Here is a 16058-nt window from a genome sequence, read left to right on the forward strand (position 1 = left end):
CCGTGTGGCCTCACCAAGAACCACTGGCCACCTAACTTCTCCAGTTTGCAACTGGGAATAATATGTTGACTGCGTTGTGAGCACTTGGTAAATATAAGCTGATTTGTGGTTTACCCAAGGAGGGAGAAATACATCCCTAGCCACCTGTTAAATCCATTTTCTCTTTATTTCTCTGTCCCAGTGCCCGGCTGGCTGTCCCAGAAGGAATGACCCTTGGGCACAGGGTTCGGGTGCTTCTAGGCAGAAGTGAGAGAATCAGAGCACATGCTCTGTTGGATTCTGGGAGAATAGAGTTTGAAACCCCTCCTTGGCTACGCCTTACATGAAGCAGCTCAGTTAGGGCCACGGCCAAGCTGCGCAGCTCAGCACTGCATCTGGGTCAGCTCCACAGACAGGGAGAAGCACCCTCTGAGCAGGTAGAGAGACACCACAAAATGTACTTGCAGCGTTGTTATTATTATTGTGGGTTTTTTTGGCTGTGCCACGGGGCTTGCAGGATCTTAGTTCCCCGACCAGGGATTGAACCTGGGCCAAGGCAGTGAAAGCCCAGAATCCTAACCGCTGAACCACCAGGGAAGTCCCTTTAAGTAGGTTAGAATATGTGGCTCATCCCGATGAAGACAGGCGTTGTCTACACTGACCCATCTGACTCTAGAGTGAGGTGTGTCCTATCCCACTTGGGTTTGGGGGTCCACCCTGTGACTGAGAGAACGAGAGAAACACGAGAACAAATGCCCTTTATGTCTTCAGGCTAAAACGTTTTTGATTAGGTGTTCTTAGTGGGAACTGGTTACCTGACAGGGTGCAAGCCCCCAGCAGATTCACAATATTCTCATGGCTGCCCAGGTGGGTCATCATTTTGAGTTCAGACATGAGAGCCTCTCTTTCCGAGCTGTCTGCTTTTTCTGTCAATGGCAGGGCATTACAAATGTAAAATGGAAGTAAATTAGGTATTTTAGGTTATTCAATAAATTAAAATTTTCCTCAGTTCAGAGTAGATTTGCATAAAAGTTTTAAAATACATACAATAATACATACATTTTGAATAATAATACCCTATGTTTTAAGGCAGAATTTCAAAGACTGTACCATGAAAGTTGAACCAAATAATGTGCCTTTCTACTGGACTTTCCTCTACCTACAAAATAAAAATCTTTATAATTGACCCTTAAAAAATAAAATAAAACAAAATAATAATAATACATGATTTTCCTCCACAGTTGAAGTTAATAAATATGCTGAAGGGAGAAACATACTTTTTTTTTTTGACACTTTTATTTGTTGAAGTTATAGAGTGACAAGATGGGAATGTCAGCGAGGGTGGTTGGTTCCAGCCTGTGACCCTCAGGTCTAGAATCTTAAATTTGTCAGTGGATCCCATGGTGAGAAGGTCAAAGAAGACCAAGTCCCACTGACCAAGTTCTCAAGAGACTCCCTAATTGATCATGAGGAACAGAACTGCTGGGTAGGCTAGAATGTATCCACTTACTCTCCCTGGAGTAAGTCTAGAGAGCTTGGCAAATTGTATTCATCATCTTGCTTAGAAGTAGAGCATGGAGGTACTTATTGGTGAACTCAAAGGTCTCCTGTCATTGAGGCCAATGGGCCCAGGTGGTCAGGACACCCCTGCCCGGGAGGGTGCTGGAGCCCTAGAGGCGAGGGCAAGGTCACTGGGCCTCCCTCTCCAGGCACACCCCCCCATCTGTTAACATATTCTTTCTTACAGATAGAGTAACTTTTCTTTACATTCAATGGAGATTTGATTAGCTATTTCCAGGTGTCATTATTTTGTCCTGGAAGACATGTAGCCTTTATGTGGCTTTCCCAGAGCTTTGATGTCATCTGTTTTGACTTGTGTGAGCTCTCAGGGGCATCCTAATTTCCAGCTTCTTGGCCTGGGAGTGACATCCTTCACTGTGTGCACTGGGACCCACTGTACCTCAGGTATTCCACTGCCTCATGTTTTATAGGGATTCGTGGCTTTCAGTTGTCCATGTCTTGTTCCTCATGACCAAAAGAATATATTTTTACAGTGTGCTTAACTCTTTCAAAGCACTTTCATATACCACTACCTGACTTTCATTCATTCATTCATTCAACAAGTATTTATTGAGTGCCTGCTGTGTATGAGGCAATGTGTCAGGCCTTGGGGGAATAAATGATAGAAGGACACAGCCCCTGTCTTCCTGGAGCTTAGAGCCTCCTTGAGAGGGGAGGCAGGTGAATGAACAAGTACAATATAGTGTCATAAATGTCACATGGCACAAATGAACCTCCCTATGAAACAGAAACAGACTCACAGACATAGAGAACAGACTTGTGGTTGCCAAGAGGGAGGGGGGTGGGGGAGGGAGGGATTGGGCGTTTGGGATTGGCAGATGCAAACTATTATACGTAGAATGGAAACACAACAAGGTCCTACTGTAGAGCACAGGGAACTATAATCAGTATCCTGTGATAAACCATCATGGAAAAAAATATAAAAAAGAATGTATACATATGTATCATTGAATCACTCTGTTGTACAGCAGAAACTAATACAACATTGTAAATCAACTATACTTCAATCAAAAATAAATAAAAATAAAAAATAAATGCCACATGGCAAATGCAAGTAGGGATGCTGTCCTACAGACGAGGGACACCTAACCCAGCCTGAGGGAGGGTGGGGAAGGGGACACCAAATGTCTCTGCTGAGACCTGAGGGAAACCAGGAGTTAACCAGGTGAATTCACAGTGGGAAGGATGAGGAAGAACATGCCATCCTGAAAACAGGATGGGCCAAGATCAAGAAAGAGGGCAGCATAGCAAAACATACAGACCCACCCTCATGAGGCTTACAGACTACTGCGGCAGCGAAGACATTAGTTAAATACTTAAACGAATATGGACTTTGTAGTTGTGATCAACTTTACGGGGGAAAAGAGCCCACAGAGAGCTGGGATATAGGATCTAGCAAGGAACTTGAGCTCATCTGTGGCGTGAGAGAAGGCTTCCCTGAGCAAGTGGTATTTGAGCTGAGATCTACAGGAGGAGCAGGAGATAAAGACGTGAAAGGGGAAGCGGAAGCGGAAGGATGACCTGTGCAAAGGCCCTGACGTGGGAGGGAGCACGGTGCTCCAGAGGAACTGAGAGCCGGCTGTGCTGCAGCACTGGGGTGAGAGGGGAAAGGCGAGCTGCAGCCACGTCGTGCTGGGCTGTGTGGACTGTTCAGGAGAAATTAAAAGCAACTGGAAAGGTTAAGCAGGAAAATCATACGCTCTGCTTTGCATTTCATAACCATCACTTGGGCTTCAGAATCCAAAAGGAGGTAAGAGTCCATATAGGGTAGTTGCTTGGAAGGCTAGTGCATCCATTCGGAAGGGATAGACTTGGTCCGGGTGGTAGTAACAGAGGTTAAGAGAAAAGAGGATCAACTCAAGAGGCACTAGGCAGGAAGCCTGACGGGAATAGCCTACAGGGAATTAGAATGAGGATGGTTTCAAGGATGAGTCCGTCCTAGGTTTCTGGTTGGCCTACCTGGGTGGCACATGGCCGGTCATTGGTACTCGCAACCGATCAGTGAGAGAGGGAGGGCTGACAGAGAGCCAGGGTTGGAGGAGTCCACTTTGGATAAGCTGACTTCAAGGGACTCTGGAGACGTCCAAGCACTTGGACATAACCTGAAGCTCAGAAGGGAGGTGCAGTCGTGAGAACCACTGGTACATGGGATGAGGTCACGGGTAAGCTGAGACAGCCCATGAGCGTGCAGAGTGAAAAGGGAAAGGGGCCCAGGAGCAAGTCTTCAGGAATTCTGTTGGGTGAGAAGCTGGGTGAGAAGATGAGGGCCCAGCAAAGGACTGTGAAGCAGTCAGAGGGGTAGGAGGAAACCAGAAGAATATGGTGACATGGAAACCAAAGGAAGAAAGCACAATAAAGATGGAGGGAACAGACAATCGTGCCAATTTATGCTAAAAATTCAAGTAATGCCCATTAGGCTTGGTTCACGGTGATGGTGGAGGTGGTGGTCACTGATCGCTTAGCCAAAGTCTGCTGGGGGCGCTATTGCTAAGTGAGTGATACTAAGGGGAGGAGGTTCGGGAGAGCCGGGTGGCAGCGGATGAGAAATCAGTGGGAAGTGGTACAGAAGGCGCCGATTCCCTCCTCTATCCAGGGTCTGTGTCGAAATGTAAGACACACAGCTGCCTGTAGCAATGGTATCCCCAAATATTGAGGCTGAAAAAAACCTAAACAAAGAGAGAAGAGGAAGAAGAGGTGGAGTTTTGTGTTCACGACTCGTATTTTATATTCATGACTTAGTTGACACCCACCCCAACTCGCTCCCTTTGTAGCTTTGAAGGATGGCAAGCAGTTACCAGAGCAATGATGGAAAAGAGGAGGTGGGAGGCGGCACCTCCCCTCTTTGTGCATCGCTGTGGCTATTGATTGACGTAACCATACCTTTCAGCATTTTGACTGCAACCTGGATGGAGACCCCTGTCTTACTGATTCCATAGGCGGTTGCATTCATCACTTTCCCAAAAGCACCCGATCCCAGGACCTTCCCTGCAAGACACGTGGTGAGTGAGTGCATGTTGAAGATTTTCCAACAAGAAGGAAACTCGACAGAAACATGTGGAACATCTGATTCTTACCAAATTCTAAATTTTCTCTTGGAAACTCCCATTTGAGATCATATTCGTATTCTCTGAAATCAATGTAGAAGTACTCATTATCCAGAGAGCCGGTCACCTGCACCATCTGTAGCTGGCTTTCGTACCGAAATTGCTTCAGAGATGAAATAATGAGTCGATTAACCATAGAGAGTTCTTCAGAAATGGGACACAATGATGACGTTTTACCTTTGCTTTTACCTTTTTGTACTTGTGACAAATTAGCATGGTTAACACAGCAATAAAGGGAAGACAGAGGCCAATTGTTGCATAGAATGAGATGTTGTCCTGGATGAAAGGGAAGGGGCCTGCAAGGGAAGAGCATCAAGGAGCAGTGGATGAGAATTCCCGGTGGATACTGTAGCAGAATGCTCGTTACAGCGTCTCACATCCTGTCTGCGGAACCTACAAGCCCTCGACTAATACGCTATCCCCACAGAAAATCAGGCCATGTTCATATAAAGAACGACTCCTTCCCAGAAAATTTTAAACGATACTGAACCCATTTAAAAAAATCATTTACTAGGGGTTTTAAGAATTACATCTATTTAAACCCACAGGATGTGAAAGTCAGATAAAAAAAGATGTTCGTCTACTATATATAAACTAGATAAACAACACAGCCCTACTGTATAGCACAGGGAACTATATTCAATATTTTGTAATAAACTATAATGGAAAAGAATCTGAAAAAGAATGTATATATATTTAAATAAAACTGCATCACTTAGCTGTACATCAGAAACTAAAACAACTTTGTAAACCAACTATACCTCAATTAAAAAAAAAAAAAGAAATTTGTGTTCCCACTATGAAGCTGTCATACGAATGTGGGGAAGTTAGTTTGGGGATGCTGGTGATTTTGAACCATTAGTGTAGGTGGTCAGGTTTCAGAATTGCTTAATTTAGGAGGGCTCTAAATATCAAACCAAAAATGATACAACGGCAAGCTAAAGGCAAATAAGGAGACTAACCAAAATGGAAAGTGGTAGAGACTCCAAATTACTAAATCTGTTTCCCTAGAGCTGGATTTCTTGGTAGATGTTCATTATCCTGGGAGCTTATGGTGCTACCCACATCACTTGAATTCCTGAGTCACAATAATGTCAGTAGAAGTCACTCTGCCCTTGAACTACAAAACATGTATGTTCAGTGGGGATTCTTGCCTGACTCAAAAAGCCTCTCGTCTTACACACTGAACCTACACACTCTTGTAAAACTCCCCCAATAAAAGCGAACGACAGGGACTAACTTCTAGTAGGGAATTCCTGAAGGTGGCGTGTTTACAATATCAACTGCTGTCTACCTGGTGAGTTTAGGAGGATGGTTTCACACGAGGTGCCGAGGGAATTGTATGCACAGCACTTCACCAGGAACCCTTTGACGGCCTCGCTCATGTTCAGGGTGCTGCTCGATATCCACTGTCCAAATACTTTTCTGCTGGCCTTTTTATTCCAAATTCCTTCTGTGATCTCTTCTGTGCAGCTGAAAAGAAACAGCAGACGGAGAATTTAGACGGGCGGGGCTATCGTCGAATTGGAAGTGAGGGTTTCTCTAGTGGGGTCTACAAGAGACATCTATGAAAGGTTATCAGAAACAATCTGTGACCATTTAGAATTACGGTCGACTCAGAAGGTAAGCATTTTAAAGGCTTCATTGTTTCTTCTTAAACTGAATTCATGAGAAACAGTCAACATGTCAGAGAGAGTTTTATGTTCTTCTAACACAAGAGGGGCCAGTGTCTTCATTACTTGGGAGACTTGTCTGAACACTTCCTCCAGGTCCAAGACGGTAACGGGTACCCGTCAGAGGAGCAAGAAGCCTGACTTGCCGATGCCTCGGCGAGCACTTGAGGTTTCCCTGTAGAAAACAACAGGGAAATCAAGCTCATGAAGTACAGTGCTTTCCAGAAAGGGTTTCAAAGTCAGCTTCATATAGGCTGCTCACGTACTCTACGCAGTTTGTGCTCCTGGGAGCGTGTGTCATGCAGGGTGACTCAAAGAGGGGGCCCTCTTTCCCCTTGTGTCACCTTTTGTGCAGGCAGCCCTAAACTTCTCTGGGGAGCACCCCCTTTTCCACCGCTAGACCCCTCCTGGAGAGAGCTCAGGTGTAGACCTCCATCTACTGAGCACCCTAAAATGAGTCTTAGCTTCAGGAGAAGCACCTGCAAAACGTCCAGCAAAATGGACTCTCATCGTTTTATGGACCAGAGGAACAAAGATTATTAAAACAACTAAATGGCAGGTAGTATGACTTTTGGCCTTTCCTTGGCAGGACCTTTCAAGGTACTAAAATCAATAAAGTCACACAGTAAAGCACCTTCAGAGAGGATATGGAATCAGCATCTTAGCTTCAAAGGACGAACCCAGAAAGAGATCTGCGTATCAACAAGCCAGTAGATATGAAAGTACAATTTCAAAACACTTCAGCATGTCAAAACACTTTTGTAGCCTTCCTTCCCTAAGCCATGGCTTATCTCTTTCTGATCCGAGTTAAGACATTACTAAGGAGTTACAAGCGTAAAATAAAATTTCTTGACAGTTTCACTTACTTCTTATATTCAGCGTGAACATTTTTGTGAACTGGGCGTCATCATTTTCTGCATGGAAGATATATTGTCCTGGCTGGTGTTTATGGTTGCAAAACTTAGATACGCTGTTGGAAAAAGAATAAAAGACAGACTTAGCCAGATTCTTTGAGGAGATGTTGAAATGAATAATGGTGTGCATGGGAGTAAGTCTTCCTGAAGACACTCACTCTCTCAAGTTCAGTGGAATCTAAGGCTTGTTCAGAAGATACTGAATTAGGCCACCTCTATATAGCCTACTTGAAGTAAAAAAGGAAAGAAAAAGTATATGTATACACAGGAAATGTGAACAGGAGGAGCTATGTAGGATGCAAAAGACCTATGAATACGGCTCCGGTCCTCAGAGATATCATAATCCAGGTGGGTGGACAAAACCTGCCTATGGGGAAGAGTGAAAACATTAAACCGAAGGCCCGTAGAAGATCAAAGAAGGCAGAGGCCAGTGTCGTGAGAAAAGTTCCGAGGGCTTCATAGAAGCAGGCATTGAGCTAGGTCTTTAGAGGTGAGTTGGTTTTCATGAGAAAGTAAAGACATCCAAGCACGGGGGCAACGGCATGATTTAAGCCATGAGACAGGAACTCATAAGGCCACAAGGAGAGAAACGGGGAGGCTTCTTGGCTAGAGCAGAGGTGCGGGGTGGGATGTAGCAGAACAGAGGGCTAAATGGGCAGGGTGGCGCCAACTGATCCGGGACCTTGGAAAACAAGCCTAAGTATTTCCACCTGATGGAGAAAGCAGGGAGGAGATGTTGTGGATTCCTGAGCAGGAGAGGAACGTTATGAACAGTATCTTAGTTCAGAGTGATGGCAGCAGGCAAGTTTACTGGGGGGAAGCCTGGAGGTCGCTGTTGAAGTAACCTAGGAAGTCATTCATTCAGTCATGAATTCACTCATTCTCTCTCCTGTCAACGGTAGAGGCTATTTGTGGGAGGAATCGGGAATACAACAGTGAGTTGACAAAACTAGGTTTCTGTTCTCACAGAATTTACAGTTTGGTGGCGAAGGCAGACAAGTAATGAGCAGCTACAGTATAATGTGGGAAATCTTAGGAGAGGAGAAGTAAAAGTTCAGATCTGAGAGTTCAGAGTGTGAAAAGATGAGTGTTGTCAAAGGCAGGGAAAATGGGGAGGGAGAGGAAAGAGCCAACCCAAGAGGCACCAGGACAAAAAGAAACAGCAGGTGCTGGATTGGACGCGAAGAGGAAGGAGAGAAGAGAATCCCAGCTGATTCCTAAGAGTCAAACCGCACACCTAGCAATCAATAGAGAAGATTTCGAGCCCAGGTTTATTTGACACCAATGTCAAATACATCCTTAACTCGGAAGCTTAAAGGTAATTCTGACTGTGTATAGTGATGGGAGATTTCATTTCCTATCAAGTGAGCACTGAACAAGCTTTTTGTTTGCCTTGTTAACAAGGAGGCTGAAAAAGCAGAAAGGGGAATTTCTTATCCTGACCTACTTCTGGACAACCAGAAGGAAACGGCTGGTGAAGTGGAAATGACAGAAAGATTGCGGGAAAGACAAATTATAACTTTCGGGAGAAAAGTAAGTATAGGTACATGTGATTTCCAGACTTTATGAAGGCAGAGTTTAAGTGGTCCAAGAAGAGAAAGATGTGAGCTTCTAAAAGGGAAAATGTAATTCTCACCGGACAATAGCCAAAGACCCTGAAAAGGAAGAAGAGAAGAGATAAAAAAGAAGTCAGTGTGCTAGCCGGGGACCATGCCAAAAGCACCAATCAATTTGATAAAGAAATTACCAATTAATGAGAACCTACTGTATAGCACAGGGAACTCTACTCTGTGGTGACCTAAATGGGAAGGAAATCAAAAAAAAAGAGGAGATATATGTATACATATAGCTGATTCACTTTGCTGTACAGCAGAAACTAACACAACATTATAAAGCAACTATAATCCAATAAAAATTAACATTAAAAAAAGAAATTACCTATACAACTATTGATTATCACGCAGACCAATCTGTTTTGTAAATGCTTTCCCTCCTAAGTCTTTTGTGCTGTCTGAATGGAGCATGACTTGCCATGGGATAGACAAGAGAGCATCTGAAACATTCTCATTCTTCCAGGTAGGAAATCAGTCACAAAAATAGCCTGAACACAAAATTGAATATCCAGATCCTTCTCAACCGCCTGTCTTCCTGTTTATGGCAGTTAATCCCAGCAAAAGCAACAACTGCATCGCCGACCCTCCCCTGGAAGTTCCAAGGGGACTAACCAATTAGTGCCAGGGAGTTGCAAACTTCCTTTTTCCCTGGGGTTTTTCTGAAAATGGCCAGCGGTCATGAGAAGGGAGATCAGGAAACTGGAGTTCACAGTTGAAATATCTTTGGTGACTAAGAAGATGTATTCTCACTACAACTATGAGAAGGGATTTCTCCTCTGTTACAAGCAAAATGCAGGTGATTTTTCTTTTCCATTTAGTACCCAGAGCTGGGGAGTTGAAAAGGGGCAGGACTTTCCAGCAGCTCAGTGAGTAACTTCGCTATAAAAAAGCCTTTATTCAAAGAGCAAGGGATGATAAAAGTCAAACCAGAAAACAGGGAATAATAAAGCACAGACTGGGGAAGCTGGGAGCTTCTGAAACTGGAGAGTGAGGGGCTGGCAGGAGTGAGTGACTTTCCCGGGGACTGGGAGACCCCCATCAGCAGATCCTGCCCCCTCAGACTGCAGGACATGGAGGGGGTACAGCCTGGCTGAAGTTGAACCCAGTCTGCACACATTTCTGTCCAGAATTAAACAAAGAAAGCTGGGCAGGGGGCAGGAGAGGTGCTGATGACTTTATATCAATCTACTTAATACCATGCTCATTTGTATTTTATTTCAGGGGAGCCCACAAGCCTGGGGAAGTATTACATGATCATTAAAAACCCAAGAGCGAAGCACAGCACATCTCATAAGGCAGCACACTTTTTTTTTTAAATAACCAAAGCACATGCCTGCTCTGCTGTTTTCTTACGCGCTAGGTATGAGAGTCTCACACTTTTGAAATGAGCTGGTGTCAAAAGGCAGTACCAGAGTCATGGTTAAAAACACAGGCTTCGCAGGCAACTCTGCCATTGCCCGGTGGCGTGACCGTGGGCAAGTCACTGAGTCTCTCTGTGCTTGTTTCCTCATCCGTAAAACGAGGATAGTATCTACCTTATATGGTTGTCAGAGGAGAAGTTTTTGTTGAGTTTTTATTAAAACGGTTTTGTATAAACTGCTTATAACAGTGCCTAGTAAACACGATAAATGTGTTAGATCATCATTACTATGAGGATTATGAAGTCCGGGAATCATTTTGAATAAAAAAGACATTTAGAACCCTTACTCTAGGGTATACATTAAGTGAGAAAATCACATTAAAATAAAGATGCAAAGAAAAAAAAAAACTAAAGTAAATGCCCATCAACAGGAGTTAGTCAAAATAAAATTTTCTAAAAAGAGGAATACTGGGTCACCATAAAAGTGGTCATGTGGGCTTCCCTGGTGGTGCAGTGGTTAAGAGTCCGCCTGCCGATGCAGGGGACACGGGTTCGTGCCCCGGTCCGGGATGATCCCACATGCCGCGGAGTGGCTGGGCCCATGAGCCATGGCCGCTGAGCCTGCGCGTCCGGAGCCTGTGCTCCGCAACTGGAGAGGCCACAACAGTGAGAGGCCTGCGTACCACAAAAAAAAAAGTGGTCATGTAAATAAGGTAAGCCATTAAAATGATAATATAAATAATAATAATGTACTTATTAACACAGCAAGAGATGATTTTTTTTTTTTTTTGCGGTACGCGGGGCTCTCACTGCTGTGGCCTCTCCCGTTGCGGAGCACAGGCTCCGGACGCGCAGGCTCCGCGGCCAAGGCCCACGGGCCCAGCCGCTCTGCGGCATGTGGGATCCTCCCGGACCGGGGCACGAACCCGTGTCCCCTGCATCGGCAGGCGGACTCTCAACCACTGCGCCACCAGGGAAGCCCCAAGAGATGATATTTTTAAAGTGAAAAATCAGGTGACAAATGGCACAATTAATTTCCTGTTTGTACAAAAACCTATACTTATATGTTTCTATCATGTTGGTTACAAAGTCTGAAATATAATTCCTGGTGGTGGAATTATGGGTGTTATTTCTATATTTTTTTAAAAGGCAATTTCAGAAAATAAGAGTGAATGAAAGGTATTGACTTTGCCCTAGGTGTGGAGTAAGTAGCATAGCCTGTTTCCACATTTAATAAAATGAGATGATGAGGATCAAATGAGATCATCCGTATAAAGGACTTTGCACATCGGCACATGGCAGGGCTCAAGGAAGTTTCTTTTGGTCTCAGGGAGGCTTCACGATGTGGTTAGTACCTTACAATTGAGGGGGCAGGGTTTGGTTGGAGGTTCCACTATTTACCGCTATTTACGGTCCCCAAACGTCTTTCCTTCCTTTCTGTATACACTCAGGGCTCATCTCCTTCAGGGAACCAAAAGAGTCCTCCTAAAGAAGCTCAATACACTCCTGTGATCACATGTCATTTATTGACTTGAGAGCTTGCTTTTCTCTTTGTCCTAAGAAGGAATATGTCTCACCACCCAGAACCCGGACTCCACCACACCACTGGTACCAATAAGTGCTCAGTTAATGCCTGTTGTGGGCATAACTTCTTAAATATTTCAGGGAAAAAAGAAAATACAGGGATTGGGCATGCCTAAGGAGACTCTTTCAGAAGAAATTACTTAAATAATTATAACATCCTAATAAGTTGTTTTGTGTGTGTGTGTGTGTGTGTGTGTGTGTGTGTGTTTAACCATGAAACTAGGAAAAGCTAAGGCAGATTTGTTTATAAGTAAGTCTACAGAGATAGGAAATTAGGCAAACTAAAAGATGAAATATTCTAGAACCTTTTCCCAAGACCGGGCTGTCAGGACTGCTGGAAAGTTATACTTTCATAAAATGTAAACACATAAAGGGAAGCCCTAATAAACTTTGGTGTAATATTTGAGGAAGTAAATTGGAGAAACGAAGCTGTGAAGGTGGGGAAGCTGCACGGTTTCTGGCACACATGCTCTGACCACACCAAAGCTTTTTCGGTAGTACTGTTATTACACAGACCTTTCGGTTACAAATAAAAACTGGTGTCACTTTGCTTATAAAGTCCTCTCTTGCCCCATGATGAAAATACCGTACTTCATAAACAAAATTCAGTTCGACTAAATTGTTGAACCTAAGTGATGGGTAAAGGATGCTCACTGTACTATTTTTTTAGTTTATTAGTAAATTTGGAAATTTTTATAACAAAAAATTGAAAAGAACTCAGGTTAGAATTTAGTCTGCATCCCCTATCACAACACAGAGCCTCATGTGGAGAGCAGATGACCTTAGAGCACTTGTGTTCAATTTTTTTGTAGCTCTTCTTTTTTTTTCTTTAATTAATTTTTATTGGAGTATAGTTGCTTTACAATGTTGTGTCAGTTTCTGCTGTACAGCAAAGTGAATCAGCTATACATATACATATATCCCCTCTTTTTTGGATTTCCTTCCCATTTATACATATTTCCTTCCCATTTATACATATATATATATTTATACATTTATACATATATGTATATATATATACATATATACATACATATTTATACATATATATATTTATACCTATTTCCTTCCCATTTATACATATATCCCCTCTTTTTTGGATTTCCTTCCCAATGCGTCATCACAGCGCATTGAGTAGAGTTCTCTGCGCTCTACACACAGAGGTTCTCAGTAGGTTCTCAGTAGTTGTCTATTTTATACATAGTATTGTATATATGTCGATCCTAATCTCCCAATTTATCCCCCACCCCTGTAGTTCATCTCTTATTCAACATTTTGAGCATCTTTTTCATGATGAAGGAGGCTCCATCTCACCTTGCCATTGCCACCTTGGCAAGTAGCCCATCACACCCAGTGCATCGTTATCACCAATTAATACTGTAGTTCTTCAGGAACTTTTTAAATAAAATAAACACTGAGTGATAAGTGTTGTGGTGAGTGTCATGGTCCTTGCAGTGCAAAGAGTATGCCACTGACTTATCTTTGGCCCAGGCTATGCTCTTTGAGTTGCTTTCTAGGGGTGATGATGAATTCATCCATTTACTAAACAGCTGTTGACTGCATGAGGCATTGTACAAAGACAGAGAAATGACAGCACCTATTGCAGTGGAGGTTATGAACTCACTGTTGGGATTCAACACAAAAAGAGGTTAACTTAGAATGAGAGGTACACATCACTATAGAAATCAGGATCTGCCCTGATTTATTCATTTAGCTACCTCCAGAAGATAACTACTTGGGGTCAGGGGTGCAGAGTGTGAGCATGGGATGAAACCAGATTAACTAGCCCACTAGATTGCTCCAAGACCCATAGATCAGAGACACAGTCCTCTAATCAGTGAGTCTGTCAAATCTTAAGAATTGTGCCAGATGTCACCAGCACAAGTAGCCATGACCTCCCAGGTGGCCCCTGGCACTTAAATGTGCCTGTATAACTTGAGGGGGTTGGGGGGAGACATCACCTTATTCACGCTTGTAGCCCCTTACGGCATTGAGACCATCAAGAAGACATGAAAGGAACATATGTTGAACTAAATTGAATTGATCCCCTATCTCTTTGAGTCAGGTTCAAAAGAGAATCCTGTAGAACTAAGAGCTTCTCTGACAGGGGGTCACAATAAACAGAAGGATGGGGAAAGTGACAGCACTGAGAGCCTGAACACAGGAAGTCAACTCAACTCGCAGGAGAGGGGCTGACTCCCTGCCCTCTACTTTCAAAAGTTTGATGGTTCAGCATAAGGGCTTATGACAATCGGGTGACCCCTCCAAGGCAGTGGTTCTCAACCCCAGGGGACTTTGGCAATGTCTGGAGGTATCTCTGGTTGTCACAACTTGGGTAGTGGTGCTACTGACACCCACTGGGTGGAGACCAGGGACGTTGCTAAACATCCTACCATGCGTAGGAGAGGCCCCCAGAATGAAGAATTACCCGGCCCAGGATGTCAACAGCCTGCTGTTGAGAGTCCCTGAATCAGGGGACTATGTGTCCGTCCAAAGGTTGCTTTCTTAATTACTTGAAAAATGAATGCTTCGAACATTAGGAGGTTTGGGTGAGAGGGCAGACAATGCCATGCAAACCCTGTGTTACAGCTCTTCTTAAAAAAGCAAACAAGGATCAGTTACAAGTCACTTTGGGGTATAGAACAGTGCAGTCATCAGGAAACAAACAGAAGAATCAAGATGAAAAGAGCTTATTCTGACTCTTCACCTACACCCGTGCTATCCAATAGGAATATAAACAAGCCACTTCGGGCTTCCCTGGTGGCGCAGTGGTTAAGAATCCGCCTGCCAATGCAGGGGACATGGGTTCCAGCCCTGGCCCGGGAAGATCTCACATGCCGCGGAGCAACTAAGCCCGTGTGCCACAACTGCTGAGCCTGCGCTCTAGAGCCCGTGAGCCACAACTACTGAAGCCCGCACGCCTAGAGCCCATGCTCTGCAACAGGGGAAGCCACCTCAATGAGAAGCCCTCGCACCACAATGAAGAGTGGCTCCCGCTCACCGCAACTAGAGAAAGCCCACGCACAGCAACGAAGACGCAACGCAACCAAAAATAAATAAATAAATAAAATGAATTTATATATATACAAAAAAAGCCACTTATGTAATTTTAAAGTTTCCAATTAGCTATCTAAAAAGTAAAAAGGGGTAAACGGTAATAATAGATTTTATTTAACTCAATATACCTAAAATATTGTCATTTTAACATAAAATCAAGACAAAAATTATTGAGATATTTTACATTTTGTTTGTCATACGAAGTCTTCAAAACCTGCTGTGCACGTTACAGCCACACGACATCTCCATTGGGACCAGCTGCATTTCAAGCTCCCAATAGCCCTATGTGGCTGCCAGCTACTGTACTGCACAGCACAGATCCAGACCTGTGATGGGAATCACCAGAGGTTCTCATTAACAATGTGGAACCTGGGGGGACTTCCCTGACGGTCCAGTGGTTAAGACTCCGTGCTTCCATGGCAGGGGGCGTGGGTTCAATCCCTGGTCAGGGAGCTAAGATCCTGCATGCCAAGTGGTGCAGCCAAAAAAAAAAAAAAAAGAAAAAGAAAAATGCAGAATCTGGGGATTGTGCCTCAATTTTAGTTCAGCATGTTTGGAATGGGAGTCAGGAATCCACATTTTTAACATTTACCCAGCTGATTCCTATACAGTTGGTTTATGGACCCGTTGTCTAGCATCAGTGATTGACTCTCGACCCCTGCCTCGCTGGAGAGATGACAGGTACCTCTCAGCTCATAGTCTATCCTGAAAACCTGTTACCTAGGATTAGTTTTAAGAGATAAGGGGTATCATAGCCATAGGAAATACAAGGAAGAGCTGTTTTTTTTTGGGGGGGAGAGATAAATTAGGAGTTTGGGATTAACATATACACACTACTATATGTAAAATAGGTAAACAACAAGGACCTATTGTATAGCAGAGGGAACTGGACTCAATACCTTGTAATAACCTATAATAGAAAAGAATCTGAAAAAGAATATATATGTATGTATGTATGTATAAATGAATCACTGTAGTGTACACTTGAAACTAACCCAACATTGTAAATTAACTATACTTCAATTAAAAAAAAAAAGAGAGTTCTTTTTTTATTTTCCAAAGAGAAAGTTGACTGCAGTTGTACAACTCCCCAGGAAAATAAGATTTTCCTTCAGCATTCATCATTGGGCTATTTCTGCATTTATTTTTGAAAACTTAAATCAACATACCTATAGGTAGTGTTTTCCTGTTTT

General features: G+C 43.5%; 1 protein-coding gene across 1 annotated transcript in view; it reads right to left on the reverse strand.

Annotated features, from left to right (window-relative positions):
• Positions 1-16058, reverse strand: part of FLT3 (fms related receptor tyrosine kinase 3) — a 108762-nt gene that overhangs the window by 16619 nt on the left and 76085 nt on the right. The window contains exons 11-17 of the mRNA XM_060080300.1: positions 7204-7307; positions 6404-6512; positions 5959-6137; positions 4854-4960; positions 4635-4767; positions 4441-4545; positions 795-905 (exon numbers count right to left, since the gene is read on the reverse strand). Of these exons, the coding sequence (XP_059936283.1) occupies positions 795-905; positions 4441-4545; positions 4635-4767; positions 4854-4960; positions 5959-6137; positions 6404-6512; positions 7204-7307 (848 nt within the window). The remainder of the gene's footprint in view (positions 1-794; positions 906-4440; positions 4546-4634; positions 4768-4853; positions 4961-5958; positions 6138-6403; positions 6513-7203; positions 7308-16058) is intronic.

This window comes from Mesoplodon densirostris, chromosome 17 (genome assembly GCF_025265405.1).
Source record: "Mesoplodon densirostris isolate mMesDen1 chromosome 17, mMesDen1 primary haplotype, whole genome shotgun sequence".
Taxonomy (NCBI): Eukaryota; Metazoa; Chordata; class Mammalia; order Artiodactyla; family Ziphiidae; genus Mesoplodon; species Mesoplodon densirostris.